At 41.9% G+C, this 25,196-nt stretch overlaps 2 protein-coding genes across 2 annotated transcripts in view; both read left to right on the top strand.

Moving 5' to 3' along the window:
• LOC145440953 (uncharacterized) overlaps positions 1-25,196 on the top strand; it is an 87,109-nt gene that overhangs the window by 55,225 nt on the left and 6,688 nt on the right. The gene's annotated exons all lie outside the window — the stretch shown is intronic.
• Positions 4,929-6,801, top strand: LOC145442072 (fibrinogen-like protein A). The gene is made up of 4 exons (XM_080320066.1): positions 4,929-5,461; positions 5,623-5,719; positions 5,833-5,929; positions 6,078-6,801. Exons 1-4 carry the CDS (start codon positions 5,285-5,287, stop codon positions 6,391-6,393), a joined length of 687 nt encoding a protein of 228 aa, XP_080176192.1. The 5' UTR covers positions 4,929-5,284; the 3' UTR covers positions 6,394-6,801.

Here is a 25,196-nt window from a genome sequence, read left to right as displayed (position 1 = left end):
TGGCAATCTCAGAAAATTTACTTTACGCAGGCGTACGGGGTCAATCTTGATTTCATATGTTTATTGTATCATAAAAACCAAATCCGTGCGATTTGGGTGCTGGCTACCGCTGTATAACTTGTTAATGGGGTATTATCGGTAGCAAGTATAGAAACCCGTTTTACACTCTGCTCAATATCAAAGCAGCAATAATCAGACGCCGAATACATTGTCCGGTCTGGCCTAGACCGTTAAGGTGTAAACTTATATCCCCGTGCAAGTCCTCGTCGAAATTGTTGGCAAAGCGACGGATGATATTGATTTTATTGGATTATTATATCATTTGAATGCCCCAGTTGATACATTTGGCTACGTTTAAAACGCCAATATGCACTTCAGCATTGTGGCAATATGTGACCCGAGTCGTCCCAAGGTATCGTGTACAATAATATAGGCTATCACTTCACTGAAATCTAGGGTTGGAATTAGCAATATGACGTCACGTGATGTCATGAGGTTCACGTTCGCGTTCACACAGAATCTTTCAACAAGGTTCGCGTTCACACGAACCTGAACCTTTCAGAGGTTCACATCATCCCTACGGTGAGGTATTTAGGAGTGACTTTCGACAAAACATTGTCCTACAAATACCACATCGACAAGATCGTCGATTAATGTAGCAAACGACTCAACCTTATACGAATTCTTACATGGACGGCATGGGGCGCTGGTAAAAGATCCCTCTTGATGCTATATAGAGCATTGATACGTCCTGTCATAGAGTATGGGATGGTAGCATACTTCTTTGCCCCGAGGTGTCACCTTGCGAAAGTCCAAACAATCCAGAACCGTGCACTACGTCTCTGCTGTGGGGCGATGCGAAGCTCACCTATATGCGCGCTACAATCTGCTTGTAATGAGATGCCGCTTAGTCTTTGTCATATCCAGCTGTGTCTCAACCTTCGTTGTAAATTGCAAACGGTGCCATCGATGATTCCGTACCATGAACAGCTCATAGAAGGAACTTGGCACGAGATTTATCATCTAACAAACCCCAACTTCCGAACATTTAATATAATCACACAGTTACCCTCACTGCGAGAATTGAAACTGCAGACCAAGCCAACCTCTTTTCCCGCCCCGTGGACCGTGCCGTGTCCAAACGTCGATCTCGAACTTTGCGAGACTATATCGAAGTGCTCCACGTCCCCAGTTATCCTATATAATAGCCTGGATTTCATTTTTGAAAAATACGCAGGTTTCCTAACGATGTACACTGACGGGTCCAAGACTGAGAACGGTGTTGGCTACGGCCTGTTCATTCCCGTCCACTCCGTTCAATTATCCAAAGCGTTACCGAATGCATATTCCAGTTATTCCGCCGGATTGAGCGCCATTCTTCATGCCTTGAAGTGGATTACAGAACATGGCTCATCGTACTCTCGGTATATCATCCTGTCAGATTGTCTCGGTGCCCTCAAATCCATTTCAAATGTATCGCGAACACAGCTACCGTGCAGCACCAACGCTATTTTACTAAATATTTTCGAATCCTTACTTCAGATCAGCGCCTCCATGTAACTCTGGCTTGGATCCCAGAAGACACAGTGGGATCCCGGGAAATAGCCAAGCCGATGAACTTGCTAGGACGGCATCGTTATGCCCTCCTCCAACCGATGCAGCGACAGTGTCACTACCAGAAGCCAAGGCCGCAATCAGATCACTGTGTGCTGACCTCTGGCAAGACCAATACCGTTCTTCGGACATCGGGTCGCACTATACCGTCAATTCCGAGAATCAATCCTCGCGCCTGCGCCGATGCTCTCCAATCGTCTATTCGACTCCATCATGTTCCGGCTCCGCACTGGACACTGCAAGCTGAAGAGTCATCTGTTCAAAATCCGTTGTGTTCCCTCCCCCCTTCGTGAACGTTGTCACGTACCTGAAACGGTGTACCATTTTGTTATTGTATGTCCGGAATACCAATTTTATCGCATATTTCTGCGCGACGAGTGTACTAGGCGCAATCTTCATTTTACTCTGTTTCAAGTGTTGTTTAACCCAGCCTTATCGCCCGCTGTTGCTGAATTTGTTCTATCAAGTGGTAGATAAATCCGAGTGCCGTTGTCATGCTGAGTGCCTTTTTCTTTTCCCTGATCTTATTTGCGTCCGTGGCACACATGACCTTAACGAGTGATAAGGGGCACTTAAAACCTTTAATAATAATATTAATAACACGAATTACTTGCTCTATTGCTAAACAGATCGTCGCGACACCAGTACAGTCCGTTTATCTCCTCCGGACTCTATCGTATCGAGTTGCGGAACACAACGCCGATGAGGATCATGCAATGGAATTGTAGAGGGATATATCGAAAAATTCACGAATTAAAATATTTTTTTGGAAAAACTTGATACAATGTCCGACATCATCGCTCTTCAGGAGTCACACTTGATCGATAAATACACGCCCAGAATTTCAAATTGCAAACTTAATAATAGGGATGGTGTGAACGTGAGGTTCACATTCGTGTTCTGTGTGTGAACCTCGGAAATTTAGCGGTTCACATTCATAAACGAACCTTGGTTGGTTCTGCACTGTGAACCTTTTTCATATTACAATTTTTGCCTCATTATACCATCTTTGGTTGAAATTTGTAGCATATCAACTGCGGGCCACTCTAGGCATGTCGCTGGCATGCAGCATAAAAAATCAACACTAAACGAACATGCACCATGACTATCTCAAAAATTTTACTTGCTTTGTTACAAAAGTTTGCTCGAAATATCCAGCTTTACGTTTATGAATATTTAGTGACTCTCTGCCGTGAGCTTGACCCGCAATCACACAACATCAATAGTGACATACACTAAATCATGTAGGAAGTCAGCTAATGATGCTTATTCAAACAATAAATGAGATTGATTCGTTGTCTGATGTAAAAAATCTAGCAGGCATACGGGGTCAATCTTGATTTCATTGTATCGTAAAAATCAAATCTGTGCGATTGGAGTGTTGGCTACTGCTGTATAACTCGTTTAAGGGATAATATCGGTAGCAAGTACAGAAACCCGTTTTGCACTCTGCTCAATATCAACGTATAGCAATACTCAGACGCCGAATCCATGTTCCAGTCTGGCCTAGATCGTTAAGGCGTAAGCTTATATTTCCTTGCAAGTCATCGTCGAATTTGTCGGCAAAGCGACGGAAGATATTGATTTCATAGCATTATCATATCATTTGATTGACCCAGTTGATACATTGGCAACGTTTAATACGTCAATATGTACTTCAGAATTGCGGCATCATGTGGCCCGAGTCGTCGCCAGGCATCGTGTACATTGATATCTTAGGCTATCAATTCACTGAAGTGTAGGGTTGAAATTAGCAATATGACGTCACGTGACGTCACGAGGTTCACGTTCGCGTTCACATGTAACCTTTCGGACGGGTTCGCGTTCACACGAACTTGAACCTTTTGGAGGTTCACTCCATCCATACTTATTAGGTAAGATCGCGCCCAACACGGAGGTGGTGTCTCTATGTTCGTCAGGCAAGAATAGTAGCCTTGTACGTACATCCCACCGAATCGAGCATGTATATTCTAAATTCACGGATGTAAATCGGTTCCGTGTATTACGCGATGAAACTCGATGAATAAACTAACACAGTTCACTAAACATAGCGGGCAGTCAGTGTTACATTACCTTTACATTACCTTTTCACGAAATGTTACTGTTTTAAGTTTCATTCAGCGAGGCTATTAGTTCACTTCCTGAAATCATGGTATCATTTGTACAGTGGTTTTCAACCTTTTTTTAGACACGCCCCCCTTTATGATAGTGAAAAATTCTGCGCCACCCTTATCGTCATATCACAAAATCCGACCGGGATGCTAGCAAACCCAACAGATTTTTTGATGGCATGGAAGGTTATGACTGTTGATGTTGATGTTGTTGATTGTTGATGAAATATGAAATTCGGTCTATATATAGAGAAACACGCGTGAAATGGAGGTAAATGGCGTACATCGCGAAAAATAATTCAGTTGACCCCTTCAGATGCTTTAACGCCCCCCCCCAGGTTGATAACCACTGCATTAGTAGATCAGCAGGCTAAACAATCGAGTATCATTGAAATGACGTGGCGTCATGTCGCCATATTGCAGGGGTTCTCAGTATCAGGTGCGTGAGAATTTTCCTCAACAATTTCATGTTCTGGTACTATGATGCAATGTTCGGTATCAGAGATTTTAATATTTATGTGACATGCTGGAAAAACGATTAGGCTTACCGAATGTGTAACGTTCATCAAGCTAAAACAGCCATGCTTTTATAATGCAGTGTCACGTTATTCGCCTCATCCATTAATTGTAGTGAATTTCTGTTTCTTTATACTACCGCGGTGTTGTGAGTTACTGCATTACCTACTGTAGACCGTTCATTGTTTCTGTACAGAACCAGTGTCATCTGCTTATTATAAATACCATTTGGTTATCGAACATAAGTTCTGGTTAGTATGGTAACATCGTAATCCAGCAGTATGAAAAACTGTTCGGAGAGTATTCTGCTCTATACCCATTCACTTACAGCTGTGAGCATGAATATTTAGGAATATGTATTATTAGGACCAAATTCCGAACCAGACTTTATCTTGAACAAATGAAGGGGTACGCCGGTTAAAAAGGTATGAGAAGCCTAGCCTATCGATACGAATGATTGTTGTCGGTTTTGTGATGATCATGATAAATACGAAGTCGTCAAATTCATAGTTTGTTCGAGATTCAACGTCTCCTTGTTTAGGTCAAAAATATCAGACCTGATGCTGCATCGAGTGAGTTTCCTAGCACTATCGATTCGACGGATTACATGACCGATATCAATGAGCTGACTTCCTCAAAATGATAATAAAAGCAGTAATGCAGTATATCGTTATTGCAAACGTGTTGAAGTTGATGGTTGTGTAAAAAAAATTGGTATTGCTGATAAATCGGTGGGCTCGCAGCTCGGAAATGTATTTGCGTCTGTTGCCTAGCTGACGTTTGTCGCATTATATTTTGTGTCTATACATTGATATATCCCGCAAACTATCCTATTGAGTTCGATAGGATACGGAACCTCGCGGCATCTGAATTGATTCAATGATTGCATCCGAAAATGTCGCTCAAGACTTGGATTCTTTTCATGTTCGGATTCTCGATCTACCTTCGTTCGTCAGGTACGAAGAATTTGTGTTCAAACTCGAATCTGATTATATGTTATCTTTTCCAGCTCAATTTTGCGTAAAAAGATATGTAAACGGCAAATGGATATCGAAGGGGGATTGTGGGGTTGGTATACTAGCAGTTTGACGTCACCACTGAAGGTTATGTTCTGTACACTTTTCATGAAGGGTCCGGGGAGAATGTCGGACATGCAGAAGGAACTTCAACGAAAAATTAAAGCTGAGAGGAAAACGTGCCTTGAGAGCAAGGAATGGACTGTGAGTAGCATTTCAAATCTTTCTTTGCAACGCCATGAGGAAACTTGCTTTATAGCGAACAGAACTTAAAAATCAAAGTTTGAACCACAATCATAAAGGCACTCAAGAATAGGTTTCGTAGCATTTGTGAAACTCTATTTATTCGTGCAATTCCGTTGCAGGTTTTCCAGCGACGAAAAAACGGAGACGTGGATTTCTACCGAGGTTGGAATGATTACAAGAAAGGATTCGGGGATATTGATGGAAATTGGTGGCTCGGTAGGAAGATTTTGATTTGACCCAAGACTTCAAGTTGTGGGATTATCTTGATTTGGTCGATCCTTTCCATTCCATTACGGTCCATTCCATAATTTCGTACCGCTTGTCTCCAGGACTCGATGAATTGCATGAAAGGACAAAGGAAGGAGATATGGAATTGGAAATCAAAATGATCCCGAGATATGGAATTGATTCTGTGGCGAAATACAGGTTAGTTCGGAGCAACAATTCAAAATATTCGAAACAATACGCATGCAGTCGATCATATGACATAGTAATTTGGATCATTGTTACGTGACAACATTCGAGGCTGACGGCACAGATATAATTATATTTTAAAATGTCGATAATTTTCCAGCAACTTCCGCATCGGCTCTGCTTCCGACAAGTACAGATTGCACGTATCCGGATACTCCGGGAATGCAGATGTTCTCTCATATCACAACAATCTACAGTTCTCAACGAATGACGCGGATCACGATGACGTGTCATGGTTGAATTGTGCCTCTGACCACGGAGGAGGCTGGTGGTATGGCAGCGGCACCGGCAATGGCAAATGCGCCGTCAGCAATTTGAATGGAATCTTCAACGGAGGAGGCAAGAAGGGATTTTGGTGGCATGAGACCAGCAACCCCCTGCGCTTCTCGGAGATGAAGTTCCGAAAAAGATCGTGAAAATGGAGCGGACACTCACTACAGTGAAATGGATTTCGTCCCGTTTGAATGTCAATAACATATTTTATACGACTCTAATTTTGTGTCGATGTATTTACTTGCTCTTGACTTGACAATGATCGTTTATACAAACCAGACCAAAATCATAAAATCAGATTTATTCGCAAGTCCAAATCTATGTAGACTACAATGTGCCCACTTCCTATCTCTGTCTTAGGCTATTTACTTAAAATTGCCATCCAAATCAAAACCAGGATCAAATCCCGATTTTCCAAATTGAAATTCTATTCTTGTATTTGCATGGAAGCTCTTTGTGGATCACCAACAGATTGCCAACAGTGAGTTTTCTGCAATGGCTTGGTTCGTCTCACACTATACGTAAACCACCTTTTGGGTGCGAATACACACTGTTTACGCTAAGAGTTGGGACCCAGAATGATATTACGGCCTCTCCTACCGACATATGCCACATTGATATCCATGACTGTTAACGAGGAAATATCAAATCTGATGCTTCGTCGAGTCACCTTCCTGGCGAACTCGCTTCCAGGTATTTCACAAGCGATATCAATAAGCCAGTGGTTCCCAACCTTTTTCCACCCACGTACAGGCCGTGTTATTTTTGGCATTTCAGGAGCCAGATGCCAAAACTGCCAAAAATAAAAATTTGAAAATGCCAAAAATAAGCAATTTTTGGCATATGCCAAAAATAACACGGCCTGCCAAATAGTGTATTTCGTTCATGGTGTTGTGTTAGCAGGACCTCGTTACAAGCGAGAAGAGCGTTTGTGAAAGGCAGGTTTCTTAATCTGGGTCCAGCCCACCCATTAGGGGATAAAGCATGGTGTCCTAAATGGTGAGGGCTCAGCGAGATTGAACGGCTGACTGCATTTGGTTTACGTCATACTTTCCATTTGTCCAAAGGCAATTTTACAACCATTTTTGACCGGCTTGTCGAGCACTAAATTTGATTAAACGGGTATCAATCAGAAGCTGCCGCAGTACTGACTATTAAAATCTAAATTATATTCTGCTCATGGAACTGGTACCCCCAAAATCAACCACGATTTTTGCATTGTGATCGAGTTGAACATTGTGACGCAACAAACTGGCTGGCTATTTCTGAGCTGCATAGTCTCGTTTTGCCAGACAGTCTTGTTGCGTCAATGTTCTTAAACAAGCTAACTTTCCCAGGACTCTTCCATGCGAGTTGGTAATATTAAAGCCACCTGAAGTGACAAAAGTCCTCCGAAAATATATCGGTAGACTGAAGGAGAAATGACAGTCGGGCTACTAAATAGAATGTGTTGAGAGACAACACGGGAAACTCCTGGAAAAGGATCGGGAAGAAAATTCTTTCCGCGATGAGATCGATGGCACCGGCGAAGTGATCTCTTTTCATGATGCAACGAAGCCGGTTCGGCCCTCCAAAGATTTTGAAGCTCTGAAAACCTTTTGTGGATGACTGGCAACATTCTTTCCCTCAACGGCTACTGTTGAAGCCGACATTTCCCAGATTCGCTGGGCGAGAAAAGAATTTAGGAGAAACTTAGCTGACCTGAGTTTGGAAGCACTGTTACAGTGCAAACGATTTAAGTCTATTCAACAGCTGTAACAATCAGCTGTTGAGCGTGTTTGTTAGGCTTTTCTTTCTTTTTTTTTTGCTTATTGGCTCCGATTCCGATGGATACTGCACATTTTGTGGTGTCTTTTGACAAATTAGCCCAAATAAAGCGTTTTTGTGACTAATTCGAGGCTGAAACTATCTATTTGGAGGACGATGCCAAAACTGCCAAAAATAAAAATCGAAAAATGCCAAAAATAAGTTATTTTTGGCAGTTTTGGCATATGCCAAAAATAACACGGCCTGCCCACGTACCATTTCCAGGTTTTATGCAGTGCTCGCGTACCACCTACAGCCACCATCTATGACGTCACAATCACGTATTTGACCTATGCGAGGTGTTGTAAGAAATTCTATTAAACTAGGCATTATCAGCCAGGGTAGATGTTGAGATGCATGGAATTGTTTTTTCACCATCAGTCACAAGAAGAACAACAAATTAATGAAATAAAAACAAACAACATAAGCTCATTATTAATGCAGGAGTGGCCAACCTTTTTGCTATTCACAGCCGCATTTTGAGTAGTCATGTAGCCCACGGCCGCATTCCAGGACATAGTTCGTAATGAACAAACTGGATGACAAATACCCCTTTTAAACTGTAAAGTGTACATGTCCATTTTAGGTGAGCTCCAGACTAACCTGTTTATTTACATCGCCGTACGTACCGAAATCGCGAATGGTCATGTTACGAATTGATATCTCCGGTATAAAGTTGATGGACGGCGTGTTTTCGAAAATTTAGGGCATCAGTTATAAATGATGATGTATCTTCGGGTGGACCAAATGTAATAAGTCACTTTGTTGAATACTGCTATTTCCTGACCTCTCATCAGGATTGGGGGGTATATTGGAAAGATATTGAAATCGCCCAAACGCACCATCGAAACAAATTTCTTTTGTGAGAAGGACACGATTCCAAGTTGGTAGTTTTATCTGGGGCGCATCAGTTTTCGTTGCTGCTCACATCTGTATTGTGGTGCTCAGGTTGCAAAGGGCGCTACTACATTAATATCGAAAAAAATGAAGTCGAAGAAAATTTCAAGGTTAATCAAAATCTCCTAAAAATTTGGGAGTAAATTCGTGACTTCAATTTTCATGTCGACGGCCGCCAACACATACAAATTGAAATACGTGTCCACGGCCGCACAAATTTCCTTCTACTGCCGCAGGTTGGCCACCCCTGGTTTAATGCGATGGCTGCATTTGTTTATTTTCCACTAGCTGGTCGATGCGTGGCATACGTTTGCTCACAGCGCATCGAAAGTCATGCATGAGCGCAACAAGTCGGTTTCGTTTCTTCGCCGTACCTTACCACGACGATGACGGCGGCTTCAGAAAACTCAAAATCAACCCCAACTGAACTAATAACTCCCTTCGGTCGAAAAAAAGCAGAATCTACTCGCGTACCACCTGGAAGACCTTTGCGTACCACTAGTGGTACGCGTACCACAGGTTGGGAACCACTGCAATAAGCTGACTTCCTCAAAATTACAGTCTAATCCAGGGGTGGGCAAACTTTTGAGCTCGCGGGCCGCATTCAACATCTGAATCCATTCGCGGGCCGCACTATATAAAATTGGGATTAGATACCAAAACGCAGTCTTGATATTTGATTACATAGCTAGGACGTGGAGATAATATATATGCTTATTTAAAACAAGCCAAAGATTGCTTTGATGATATCGTACACGCGTCAGAAACATATAGTGGCGAGATTTCATAGGCTGGCGGACCTCATTAACCAATTTGTCAAAACTATATAGAGATGAAAGTCGGTTGGCCCGATTCTTGGAACAGGATTGAAATTTAAATCTGTGAGCAGCGATCTGTTCATAGATTTACTAATTTCACTTTTGGTTCAGCTCCAGTACACACAATGCTGACAGCATCATAACCATGTTAGCTTCAAACACGCTTCTACTATGTGTAGATAAAATTTAAATACCACAATTCTACGTATATATAGAAGGAATCTACCTAAGACACGCCCGAATCGTTTTTTTATAATCACATCACTGAAATAATTAAAAATAGAGTGGTTAATTTGAAATCCGACACGTGATCCAAATTATGTCAATCTCGTAGCAGCTATCCCGCTGTGATATTGAGTATTTACCTTAGATCAGAGATTCTCAAACTTTTCAAGACACGCCCCCCCCCCCCCCCTTATGATGGTGAAAGATTTCGCACCCCCTTATCGTCATATCACAAAACGCAACCAAGATGCTAGCCAACCTAACGGGTAGTTTGATGGCATGGAAGGTTACGATTGTGGATGAGAGATTTTTAAATATGTAATTCAGACTAAATACAGAGCAATAACTGTGAATTGGGTGTAAATCGCGCAAAGCGCGAAAAAAATTATTAGTTGAGCTCAGCTCCGCGCCCCCTTCAGATGCTTACACGCCCCCAAGGGGGATGGGGCGCCCACCAGTTTGAGAACCACTTTCTTGGAATTATCATGGAGTTTCTTTAGACTCTCGCGGGCCGCACAGAACGGCTTTGCGGGCCGCGGGCCGTAGTTTGCCCACCCCTGGTCTAATCAGTAAAGCAGCATATAGTCACTGCAAACGTATTGCTGTTGATGGTCATTAAGTTAGCGCGGGGCCTTTGGCTGACTCGCAAATATCCCTCATTCGGCTTACATGTAATGGATATTATATTCGGAAGATTTCGTTGCAATTTTTCGATGTAGTTATGGTAAATCAAATAATTACCAATATTGTGCATGTGATCTATAAAGATTGTGGATGTCTTTGTCATTTGCCTTGTCCTCTCGTAGTCATATTAAATGTATTTTACTCGTGCTTTATGATGTAGGCTACTCCATAGTCTGAGCTCAAGGCTGGAAACTTGGCGGGCACTTCCAGCGACTACGCCTACAGCCATCTGAATGGAAACTTCAACAAAACAAGCGACAGTGGAATTTGGAGGCTTTACCGTAACCACAACCTCCTGCGCTTCTCGGAGATGAAGTTCGAAAAATATCGTGAAAAGGAGAACTCATTCCAACATGAGCATGAAATATGAATATTTGACTTTTTTAAAGTGTCCTCGGAGGACGCCTTTGTCCTCATTTTTGAGATTCTGTCCTCTTTTACGATAATTTCGGTACTATTTATAGCAAAATTTAACTGAGATGCCGCAAATCAGCACCGAAGTGACGCTCCAGCGGGTATTTCTCCTCCTATTTTGCAATTCTGAAATTCTGAAAAAGTGTCCTCTTTTCAGATTTCTAAAAATATGGTATCCCTAGTCAGTGTTTCTCAACCCCGAGTCCGCGGACTCATTTGAGTCCGCGGAAGGTCCTGGGTGAGTCTGCGAGCACAGGAATTTAAAGTAACTTTATTGGCACACACGTTGACAGATGGTCAACCCATGGTATTTCCTCGTGCTTTTCAGTGGAAAGACGCCGGTCTCATAGCTAATTTATTATTTTAGGTAATCTTATGTCGATAAAACCTTAAGAAACGATCATGGATCATAATTTAGGGGTCTACGGACATAATTTTATATTGAGAAGTCGAAAATATCAAAATTTTCAATTTTTTCTTCCACTTCCGATATGAATTCCGAACATCTAATTGACAGACCTACGGGGCTCGTTCACTTTCGGACCAAACTCGGTACAGCCTTACAGAGAAGAAGGGTTTTTGGTCCGAAAGTGAACGAGCCCCGTCCTGGTCCGGTTTCGTCAAATTCCGATTTGAAAATTAGGCTGCGTGATTCGCAAAATACCTATTTTGAAATGTTAATAACCTTAATAGCTGTCATAAAAAAATGCATAGATACCTCAAATATGTGACTGGCGGTACTCAACTTGAATAGTGCTTTCAGAACTATGCAGTAGAATTTACGGATTCTACACTTGACCCGATTTTATTACCTCGGTGGCTTTTCGGGTTTCCCTTATCAAGAATTGACGGCACCATAAGAAGGAGAAAGAGTTTGTATACAATCTTTAAATATTCCATTAATATATACAGCTAATTGTCTTTGTAACGTCTTCTGTGTATTGTATAATTTGAGTGTCTCTTATCCCTTCATTATGACTACCGGAGTACCGGTACAGTTGACTTTGGCCAGCTACCGTTCCTTTTTAAGGGTCGGCAACCTACGGCCCGCGGCATAATAATTAGTTATCACAAGAATACGGCCCGCCGTTTCATAATGAGTTTCAATCAGCAGTGCAGCACTGCTTGGAAAGAATGTGGCATCGCTGCGATATAAGTTGCCTACATCGTATTAGTCTATTGCAGTGGTTCTTAACCTTGCCCCCAGCGCCCCCCAGGGGGCGCTGGCGATCTTGAAGGGGGGCGGAAACGCTCAGGGGGCGATATGGGGGGGGCGCTGGGCTCAGGGGGGCGGTATGGGGGGGCGGTGGAGAATAATGGCTTCGCAGTAGATGATGTGGTGATAGGACATATCCTTAATGAGTATGCAGAGCAAATTAACACCGAAAACGTCGTTACATATAGCCTTCAAAATACATATAGGTTTAATTGTCCATGGGCGCCTAAATGACTGACACCGAATGTTCCTGTCTTGGCAATCAGAACCCCAGAAGACGAATTCCATCTGGCAGGGAGAAATTATATGTCAGTGAAGAAATACCAATCTGAAATCGTGTGCGTCTTTTAGTTTAGTACGATTGGGCGACAGGTATATTCCTGTTGGACGATATCCCCGTTGAGCGATTCTATATTTTTTGATATTGCAGACAAGGTAATAACTCCGGATTTGTTGTGCGCAACGTAGATTTTCTGTGTGCAGAGGCCGTGTCAGCACTGCGCACGTGCGCAGCTTAGAGGGAACATTGCACCTCACTCAGCTCTACCGGTAAATGTGTTTACGTGAGCAGAGAGAGGATAAAAATTGATCTCAATTTACATGCAATTCCCGATGATATTGACCAATTCAATCATTAATTAGTGAAATTTTTCGCACTTCGCGCGAATAGGCGAGAATAGCTGCCTCAGTAAATGGACACTCAATGTAGATACCTAATAGGCAATCAGCAAATAGCGGACAGCCTAATGGGGGTCTGGGAGTGAAGCCCGCCGGAAGTTTGGTTTATCACCCGATGGGGGCCCAGGACCAACGTTTTTTGTTTGGGGGGGGGGGGCTGACGAAGTGCTGTTACGGCCCTGGTAACGAATAATTGTACCTGCGGGCACGCCCGAATATGTTTAATTATTAAATACGTGCCCTTTATTTTCCTATACAACAGCTCACTCAGTGCTACTGGTAAATCTGATTACGAGGGCTGAGAGGATAAAAAGTTTATATAACGACTTATATATGTAATTACCACCTATTCATTCATGCATTATGGAAAATTGTGGTACCTAGGGCGACCAGCATGCCACACAAACTTTGATGACCATCAAAATCACGATATGGGGTTCGTGGGGGTGATGCCCTCAGAAGTTCGGTTTATCACGCTATGGGTGCGCAAGGCAATCGTTTTTAGGGGGGTTGACGAAGTGCTGTTACGGCCCTCCCTCTTTCTCATTGTCTTTATTACATTCCTTACAATATGAAGTTGGGGGGGGGGCGCTGGAGCACGATAATTTTTGAAAGGGGGCGCTGGAAGAAAAAAGGTTAAGAACCACTGCCGTAGACTAAACTGGTTGGTAGGTGTTACATATTTTAATTGCCAATGATTTACGGAAAGATATATCCGCCCTAAACTGATTTTTATCATGTTTAAGTTCCCACGGGTCACACCAAACAAGATCCCCCCAGCATTTGCGCGGTCTGGGAATAGGCCTGGGGATCGTCGGACTCGTCCTGTTCGCTGGAGGAATATCACTCCTGATCTTGGCTCTTGTACTTGTGAACTCTGGATTCGTCGGTGGCGCTATATCGTTGCTAGCCCCTGGGATTTTGTTCGTGTTTTTGGGTGTGAAGAATTACATGGCGGCGAAGATGGCATCTTCGAATAACACCATCAATGTGATGTCGAATACTGCTACCGCTGGTGAATTTCAGCAGGCTCCCGGTACGACCGGAGATGCGTACGGATTCCAACAGAAGCAATTGCCTGGCTCGTCGCCTCCGTATTCATACAATATGGGACCACCGCAGACGACATAAACTCAGGCTGCCTGACTTGCTGTAACGTGGTGACAGTATTTTTGAATACTTCTTCGATTTCATACTAATGTTATATGTCGCTATTTGCGTCTCGGAGCGTTTAATTAGTGACGACAATGCCTTATAACTAGAGCCCCACCGTTAACCCACTGTTCGCCGATAGTACCGAGTCGATATCAGACGTTGAAAGAAATATCGGTTGCGGCCATTGCAGGTATGAAAATATCGGCAATGTTCGAGACGTCACGGCATTGTAGGGAGTATAGTGGAACGATAATCTGCGACTGCGAGACCGGGAATATTGATCTATTTCTTATAGTTTGCATGCGTCCGGATGCAGCCTTTCTAGTGTATGTCAAGCCCAAGCGTATAGCAGTGACTGTAAAGCTGTTCGAATAAATGCTCTGAAGTTTTTGAAATGAGCCTTATGCTTGATGTCATATCGTAGTAACTGAATATATATCGGTGAAGGTGATGGTTTTCGGTTTTATCGGTATCGCCTAAGAAATCGGTATCACTCGAGCTGTATTTATTACTAAACAAGCTTCTAACAACTCTCGAAAGTGCCGAGTGGATAATAGTGTTTCTATCGTTTAAGCTGCATTTGGTTCCATGACATGGTCAAATATTTCGAAATACGAATAATTCTCATGTTTCATACACATATATATGCACGGTTTTGTTATAAATATATACGTTATAAACTATAACCACATAAATTATGTGTATGTCATATTTTGACTGCTATCGATATTAGTGCGTTATTGAATTATTGCTGGATTGCTTCGATTTAATTAGGTTACTGCCTCTTTAAGAGACGGCCTTGAGGTCACTGCTAACAGTATAAACTTCACTGCTAATTTATCCACAGTCCTATCTGCAGTGTTATCTTTTATTCTAATACATCTTATGTGCAGGGTCTTATCGATATGAGAAAGTGGGGGTGAATATTCGAAGAAGAGCCCACAGTAAAAGGTCGCAACTTCATGTCAAAATACAGTCATATTGAGCGTGTTCGTTTCTTTGTTAAGTGGGATTTAGAACGTACTATGAAGTCAACTGCTAAAAACTGAATCACGGAATTCCGGTTATCGATATAGGTCAGGCAATAGAAAAGATTCGACTGACCAGGATATATTTGACGCAGATACAGAATCGAAGAGCTTCTTGGAGGTACAGAACTTCAATATACAATTGAATAGTATATTCATATTGAAATAAACCCGAATATTTTCGGCTGACACTCGTCAGGGGTAATCGTCAGCCGTCATATTTTGTAAAACGATTGTTGATATACAATGTTCTTTCCAATTCTCTACTATAGTTGCTGAAGATACAGAATCGTGCGGTGACACATCAGACCTTAATCCGTCGATTGGTGTCGAATACGGTTTGTCCCCGAAAACTGTGTACTACAAATTTTAGTTTCGAGATCCACATCTGACTTCGGTATCAGTTTTATTAGGAATTTCATAATTTCAAAACATCGCAAAACTGCGATACAATGAAAAGATAGTAAGGTGTCGAAACGACTCGGACTAGTCTTGGAAATTTGAGGTATTCCACTACATAGCTATTTGGAGAACTGTGGAGTTAGTGAAAGTTTAGATATAATATTCCAACAAAACATATATTCGTATTGTCGAATATTGCGTATATGCTACATCAAGCTTTTCAGGTAACACGATAAATGAGATGTAATGACTAGGGCGATTATTTTTTGACATGTCAATTTCGGTAAAATTGTAGTGTTTGGTCAAAAAGTTGTCCACAAAGTCAAAATCTTCATCATCATTGGTTTATTAGCAATTTTATCAGTTCAATACACCACAAAATGCGATGCAATGAAAAGTTAGAAAGGTGTCGAAGCGACTTGTAGTAGTCTATGGAATCAGACACCCACCTTGGCCTAGGCGATGTAAAGAGGAGGCATGCGCACTGAATGAAAAGTAAAGAGGTTAGTATAGAAAAAAGCAAGCGACAAAAATGGAGTGACATGTCATGGAAGGCGAGATCGATAGGTCAGTCGTGGTCCGGTAATCTTGAGGATGGACTAGTATTTATTACCTTGCAAACTGCATTTAATTGTTGTCGTAGAGATTGAAGTTATCACTTGCCATTTTACACCGTTTAGCCTACTTCATAGGCCTACCGTTGGGAGTGGCCCATTGTCTACTCATTGTGAATCATAAACTATTGAATGAAACAAATAAGTTGACATGGCGTGATGATCAAATCACCTATAAACAGGCCGTGTTATTTTTGACATATGCCAAAAATAGCTTATTTTTGGCAGTTTTGGCATCGCCAGGAATTCGTATTGGTACACCCGAATTAACTATGTAAAACACTGTACAGTTAAACCTTCATATCAAACGAAAGTCACAAAACGTGCTGTATCCGCTTTGCATCATCAAACAGCGATAGTAAAAACCGCATTGGCAACGGCGTTGGAGAGTCAATTCACCAAATGCAAAACCGACCAACTGTTTCTGCAATATCTAATCCAGTGGTTCTAAACCTTTTTTTCTTCGCGGACCCATTTTGGAACGTCACGGACCTCCGCGGACCTCCTGAAGTTTTAGTTCAAATTTAGTTCAATTATCTTGCAATCCTCACCTGTCTTCTGCAAATGATAACTGTAGGCTATAGAGATAAACAGCAACAAAATGAATTTTCTCGAAAATAGCATCATACTATTTATGTGGGAATTGGTTTGGTCTCTATTATTTCGAAGAGAATTCTGCAAGTGCATTTCTTGAAATACGTGGTCGTATCTTGAAAATCCGTCCCTTCGATTTGATATGAACGAAGATAGGTGGTGGCAAATGTAATAACGCTGTAATGTAACGCTACCGACGACACATTTGGATATGATTACAACAGATATGGCACCAAAATTGCCATAATGAACATATAATGTTAACCTGGTCAATGGCCATTCCTATCTAGCAGCTCATGTTGAAGTTATATAGAAAAAATGTTATGTACATCACAGGAGAAATTGATTTTTGTAAACATTTCGAAGTCAACGTAATTGACCTTATATTTTTTTTCACAATCCCCAACAAAACATCTCTAAACAGCAAAATATTTGTATCAGAAAGCTATATTGGGAAATTAGCAATTAAAATGAGTCTGCACAGCAGAATATTTCATTTTGTTGATGTGGGTTCTGAAGTTTCACTAGTAATATGAAGCGTAACTGCCACGTGATTTTCCCTATTTAAAAAAATACAAATTACGTTATCAACCATGTTATAAATTCAGAGGCTTCGCGGACCCCCTGAAAATGCTTCGCGGAACCCTAGCGGCCCGCGGACCCCCGGTTGAGAACCACTGATCTAATCCGAATAGTCGATTCGATAGGCGTGCATAATTACCTGCATTCACACAGATCACAATACCACTTATGATACCAATTTAAAATCGTTGCTAACACTCGCTAACCCTGTGGTTCTCAACCTTTGTCGACTTGCGTCACCTTTTCCAAATGAAAAATAGTTCGCGCCACACTAGCACATATAGTGGTTTTGAAATAGCTCGGCGGTTTGTCAGATAAGTGCCAATGCTTTTTAAAATGTTCCTTTTGAATGTACTTGGCACCAGGGCTTTGGAGCCGGAGCCCGGAGCCGTGCATTTTTACCGGAGCTGGAGCTCTACATAAAATTCAGCCGGAGCCGGAGCTGGAGCCAGTTATTTGAGGGGTAGCTCCGGCTCCGACGTATTTCATAAGATGCTATTATATATGCAACAACCATATCTGCTGAGTTCACATGATTCAACAGCAGGCCTTCGCGAAATTATGAATCTTTTCCTCTTTGGCGCTACCTTTTCCGACTAACCATGTTCCTGGGGATTTAACAGCAGAGCAGTCGTATGATCAATGTTCAATTTTCATACATTAGTGCCGAACATCGGTATGCGAAATATGCCTGTGAATATTGTGGGTATTCGGCATACCCGCAATTTCATCATCAGCACAACCTTGTTGGCCAATTGTATACGGTTCGAAAATAATGATCATTATGTATTACGCGAAATGGGAGAGAGGATAAAAACGAGATTCCGTTGCACATGTCAATATGACGAGCACGAGCCGAGAAATTCCATTTCATTGTTGCTATGAATCGAATGAGGAAATACTCGTTCTTTCATCATAGTTCTTTAATCGGGCTGCGAAATTGGACAGTGTTATTGAGTATGCAATTATGCATGCTAATTGGAATTCATTACTGTGCATCATCGTCATTCACTCCAGTAAGGATTTTAGAGCGTTAATAGGGGATGGCAGAAGAGTAGCCCAAAACCCCATGGTATTTTATGTTGGAGACAAATTACTGATTTGATACGAGATTTCCAATTTGTAACCATCTGTTTCGTAAACTTGTAAATGTGCAATGTGCATACTGCATGGTTTAATTCGTTATGGGCATGGTGCAATGTGCATGGCACAGTGTTTAATTCGATTATTCGATTCGTTTCAACGGGAAAATATTATATTCCGATAAACTTGATCGACACCGGATGGACTGGTAACGAGTGCACCAATATCGAACGTCAAACGATTGGCCATTTGGTACAAATCGAATTTCTATTGATCACGTCGTTATATCCGCCCATATTGCTCTTACTACAGTAACAGTTGAATAATAACCGTACATTTAAAGATTGAATTGAGCTGTATGGCTTAATGTTAACGAGTACAGTGCCAGTGTTAAAACGCCGCATCAGAATTTTAATGCAGTACCCAGCAATGGCACGAAGTAAAGTGCGTTCTAGTGCAACTATGATGATATGGAAGATTGACAAGTATTCATAATGTCGTCACAAGCCGGCACGGTGGCACCTACGTCTTCGTTGCTGCATCCGATGTTACTGACGGCTGACAGACTCTAGATTACCATAGATAACTAACCTACGGGAAAATTAGTAATCTATATAGATCAGAGGTGGCCAACCTTTTCGGCTTAAGAGCCACATGAAATTGACGAACGAGTGAACGGCCCACTATCCGCGCCAGGCGCGTAAAGTTTTCAAAGTTGATATTATTATTACTTTGGTATATTGCGGGTCGACTGCATGCCGCCCGATGGGCTCAGTTTGCAAGGACAGGAATATTCGGTATCTGGACATATCGATATCGAAGATTTCCGCTAATATACGATACAACAATGATTTTGTGCCTACATTTCATCGCCGACGATCTTTCTGCGAGCGCAAACGCGAAAATAGTTTCTCTCGTAATTACGAATAAAGTTAGACTCAATCGGCTAAATCAGGCGTTTTTTCATTCTCAGGTGGGGGTAGGCTACAGAGACAGAAATCGTGTGACAATTAAACACGAGAAGCGAGAAGAAAAATTTTACTACTATTTCAGTTCATTGTAATGAACGACGATTTACTAAAAATATGACTGCTGGACCCTGGATCTGCCACTGCGTCGGAACTGATATTTTAGTTTACAATCTAAGCAATTCAATTTCGATAATATAACAGAATTTCGATAATATAATGGGAAAATAGCTCGCAGGCTACTCAAAACCTCGCGGGCCACGTATGGCCCGCAGGCAGCGGGTTGCCCACCCCTGATATAGACAAACACCTTCGATAGTTTTCAGAGCCGGAGCCGGAGCTGGAGCCGGAGCAGTGGTAATAATGCGGCTCCGGAGCTGGAGCCGGAGCTAATGTATGATAGAAGAAAGCTCCGGAGCCGGAGCTGGAGCAATGCAAATTTATGGCTGCTCCAAAGCCCTGCTTGGCACCATAGCGTAATTTGACATTTTGCATATGACACAAAAGGCTATCTGGTACAGGTTGCGATTCATCACCACACCAAAAGATGCCCATATTTAGATAACTGTTGCAATATATGCGTGCTCTCTAGCTTCTTTTTCTAATGTACCTCCACTAACAAAATCGATTTTCTTTACTGCAATGATCGTCACCGCTTGTATTCCTTTCTTTCAAAATAAGCTACTCCATTTCAATATTTCTAAAAGTAAACGTTTGTAAGTAAAGCGTCCCACATATAGATTACTAAGCCCTGAAACAGGTCGCCGTAATCCTCGGGCCATAATATCGTTACTTGGTGATTACGACTACGCGAAGCATCAGGGTGCATTCAGAGGAGAAAAAGGTGGTCATTTCGGTTTATTAACGATTTACGACGTCACAGAAATTGCCGACTGCGCTTAGATACTATTTCATAAGATTTGTTTGACAAACTCTGCACACTTCCGCATTATCGATGTAACTAGACACGGTTGCCAAACGCATATCCATGCAGATCATGCAGCACGCGTTCAATTTTAGTTCCAAGCTTCCAACAAACCCAAATATTAACCTCTGCGGTCGAGAAATTTGTTACCTGATATAATTTGATCAACTACACTTCTCAATCTCAAATTCGTTGTAACATAACGTTGTGCTACAAGCCTATATTTTAATGGCAGCGCTGGCACGCTGCCTAACAATCACAATTTGAATGGCTATTTGCTATGTTTGTTATTCGAATTTGTAAACGTGAATATCACTTCCTGATGAGTTCATTTCTGGCTTATGATTGGGAAGACAATGAGGATTTGAAAATTGCATTGTCACACAGGCACCGTCAAGTTTTCTCCGAGATTAATCAACGTATTGTGCAAAAGTTAATTCAGCCTTCAAAACACGCGATATGTCGGATAAAGCGAATTAGCAGGGGATATTGATTGACTGCATGACATCAATTTCGATTTGTCAAATATACAAACTTCAAATCGAGCCCAATTTATAATATTGATTGTTATTTTACGTCCAATTCCCAAATTTCGAAGAAATCTCTCGAGGCGCACTTGCGAGACGCGAAAGGCACACTGGTGAGACGCGAAAGGCACACTGGTGTGCCGCAGCACACCGGTTGAGAACCACTGCGCTAACCCATGATTAGAAACCACGAATGACTTTAATATACAATATGATATAAAAAATGTCCAACGGCAAACACAAAAAAAAAGTAAAGGACTGAATGTTTGCAGACGAATGAGGCATTGAGGCGACTGAGGCATTTTGCACTGTGTAAGTGTGTATATTCAATTGTTCATTGATGACACTCTCCTATTGTCCGGCGGGACACAGTCCATCAGTGATTGCACCATATGCTGACATTTTCATTAACAAGTTGAAAGTAAACGGAATCATTTATACCAGGGGTTCTCAACCTGGGGGGCGCGAGAAATTGAAAAAGTCTGTATAAATTGTGACTAAACATGTGTTTCACAACCATTCTGAAAAGACGATCGTTGAAGATTAAACTTACTTCGTATTCTAGAAAGCTTGCCAAACTCAAACTTCAGCAGTCGCGCTCAACGGAGTATAGGCTGACTTCAACTTGATTTGAGCAAATTTTTGATATTCTTTGAAGATTTAGAGCAATTCCTACGTGCAAGTCATTCATTACTTTATAGCTTTGGCAGCAGCCTAAAGCTCTGTGCGCTAGGTAGCTGTTTTTAATAGCTGGCGAACTGCACTGCCTAAGACAGACTTAGATGCAATATAGGTTGCCCGGTTTCGCCCTCAATTAGGCTACAAATCAACACAATTTAATTCATTTCCAAAACTGATCAAATTTAGCATGGCAGGACAGAACGACGCCGTGCTCTCTGTAGTCACTACCAGCATCAAGATTAGTCTCAGTGCAACATACCTTGAAATTAATTGATGTCCTGTTCAATGTTTTTTTGTTATTTTCAAACAAGTTTGAGGAAATTTATCAGCAACGCAAAAGACTCAACAACTGGAATGCGGATTCAAAATTGGCGTAAGATATACCTTATGTATACTATTAGATCGGGGGTGGGCAGCCCGTATGGCCGCATGCTGACGTAGAAGGAAATTTGTGTTGCCGTCGATTCAATTAGTATGTGTTGGCGGCCGTAGATTGCAATTACGAATTCACTCCCGAATTTTCGAGAGATTTTATATAATCTTGAAAAATTTTTCGCGCTCCGCCCAATTCAGCAAGACTTCATTTTTCGATTCTAATACAGTAGCGCCCTTCTTAATCGGAGCCGGAATGGAAATCGTCAAGAAATAACAATTCATTCACGGCTCTGAAAATTTTTCGTGCTCCGCGCGACAATATTCACTCCCAGCAACTATTCATAACATTGCCAGTCGCGATTTCGGTGAGTACAATAGGGCGTTTTAAAAAGTAGAATAGTCCGGAGTTCATCGGGACTGGATATGGACAGTTGACGATAGGTATTGTGCGTCCAGATCGTTCATCGCGGCTATGCCCTGGAATGCGGCCTTGGGCTACATAAGTAATCCTAATGCGGCCATGATTAGCAAGAAGGTTGCCCACCTCTGTATTTGATGATGTGCTCTTTTTGACATGACGATAAATGCAAGGGGGTCAGGGGGGCGCGATTTTTTTGACCATCGCCAAGCAGGGCGCGTGTCAAAAAAGGTCCAGAACCGCTGATTTATACGCATTGGTCTAAATCAGTGGTTCTCAAGCTTTTTTAGACACGCACCCCTTTATGATAGTGAAACATTTCGCGCCCCCCATATCGTCATATCACAAAATCCAACCGGGATGCTAGCATGGAAATTTATAAATGCTGATGAGAGAATTCAAAAATATGAAATTCGGTCTATATATAGAGAAAGACGCGTGAATAAGAGTTGAAATATTTTTCAGTTGACCACTTCTTCGACCCCCTTCAGATGCTTTCACAAATTGCGTTTAACTATAAGCATAACCCTTAACCAAACATCAATACATAAGTTACCATTTGCAACTAGGCAGAATGGTGATTATTATCCTGCTGCGAGGTAGTGGCGTCTGGAGTGTTGTTATAATCTGATATATCGCAGGGCAGGTGTTCTTACAATCACACTACAATGTACGTCGAATATCTATTTACATACAATGTGTGGATACTTCTTACGCAATCATGAGCGAAGCTAATACTTCTGACGTAATAATGAGCGATGGTGTTTGTAAATCAGACGTTTGTGCTAACATTAACCTGGTATAATATATTTCCTTGTTGGCGGATGTTGAGTTTATGTCATAGTCCTTGTACAAATAAAAAGTAATCGCTCTTTCATAAAAAAATCGATTAGATATGGGAAGTAGTCGATTACGATTACGATTACTTCGGCATTTTTTCGAATGTAATTGATTGCGATCACGATTACTTGAAAATGCTGTAATCGTCGTAATCGATTACGATTACTAATCGCGATTACCCCATGTCTGATGCTGATTATTCGGATCACAAAATTTGGGGGTCGATGATCGGTATGGAGCTTGAAAAGGGGGCGATGAGCTGAAAAAGGTTGGGAACCACTGATGTAGTAAATATATAGATTAGAATTACCATATCCCTTGGCCTCTGTTTGGAATATTTGTCGTATCTTTTAAATAAAATTGAAGCATCCTCCAGAGGACGCTCAAATGTCTGTTTTTTTTTGCATGTCGTCTTCTTCAATCAGATTATTAGGCAATTAGCCTACCTAGCGAATACTAAAAAAAAATCTACCTGGTGCAATCTGCTCCTTGATACTGGTTTTGCGGCCGGTCAACTCTTCCGCGGTCCGAATTACCTGTATGAATTGGCAGTTTTCATGTCTGTTATTGTCAAGTTTTGGCCGGTAACCAGCTTGACGCCGAAAAAGGTGTCATCTTTGTGGGTTCTGAAAAGATGGTCTAATATAGAGAAATATGATGGTATATGCACTATTAGTGAAGGTTCCCTTACGCATTTCAAGTTGGCAACACGAATTGCGTTTACGAATTATGCATTGCGATCATATTTTCCTAAATTTAGAGTGTATTACGCTACGATAGTTTGAAAAACTGGTTGATGAAGAATATATCCGGTACCGTGAAGAATACCGAAGTGTCGAGTGAAGTCAGAACACAGGATGTATAGGTGACGTATAAAACTCGATCGTTGAATCATAGTCGTATGAAGCTCCTCTTCGCCTTCTGATCCACGAAAGCGGTGGCTTATTAGCCAAGAACTGGGCCGCCGGGCATATTATAGTATGGAATCGTATGGATTGTGAAAATGTGCAAGCATGGTATGGTATTGACATTTTCATCTATATATGGCGGAATTTCCCCCCATACTCCCATACTCTGGCAGTTCTGCCAGAACCCTAGCAATGATCCAACTTTCGATTTATAACGTCGACTGCATATCTCGGAAATCGTTCACTGACAGCTCTTTGTTGAATGTTCAATCTCCATTTGCGATTGCCCATCGACTGTATATAGGGGTGGAGTGGAACATTGGTCTTGAATTTGGCCATCTCTAATGTGAGCTCTGGTGACTGCTAGGGTCTGCAGCAGATTTCTTCACGGGTCGTGTTTTTGACAGCCCTGCTTTACTGTTAAGTCCGTGCGGTTATCTGGTTGTCCGAAACAACATTTATTCAGCACTCCTCCGCCCATAACACAATGATCTTGGGCCCGCCATAGGGTAATCGATGCAACTTCTTGAGGGCGTACTACATGCATGTTACATTTTGCGAATGAATTCTGCCGTTAGTCTTGGTTCTTCCACATACTACTATAACAGGGGCGAGCAACATACGGCCGGCGGACAGTTTCCCGTCTTATATGATTATGTGGCCATAGCAGCCCCAGTCTACCGAGATCACCCACTACTTGCCAACTGCGTCAAATTTTAGTGACTGTATGTTCTGATATAGGTGTGCGCGCGCAGCGTACGAGAGTGGAGATTACGCATAAGTTCGTCGAAGCGAGAATACTTGCATTATAGGCATTTACGATGTAGGCTACTGAACCCTAATGTTGCTTGTGGTAATCATGGTGTTTGACGACTACAGTGGTCATTTACACCAGGCCTATTTCTTATTTTTGAGTTCATAACCGCCGACTTGTACCACGGCACACTTCTAGGCTTTTGTAAGATGCCGCTTACGCGAATAAGATGGCGAGGAGGAGCCTATATAAACCTCCAACTCTTTGGCGGCCTCGGTTGGACGCGAACCCATAACGCATTATTGTTGTAGCTATGGAATATACCACTGCGCCATCTCGCCACCTACTCAACCC

Source organism: Botryllus schlosseri, chromosome 6 (assembly GCF_051294905.1).
Source record: "Botryllus schlosseri isolate E-star chromosome 6, Bs_hap1, whole genome shotgun sequence".
Taxonomy (NCBI): Eukaryota; Metazoa; Chordata; class Ascidiacea; order Stolidobranchia; family Styelidae; genus Botryllus; species Botryllus schlosseri.
The sequence above is the reverse complement of the archived record's forward strand: the minus strand, read 5'-3'. Positions and strand labels throughout refer to the sequence as shown.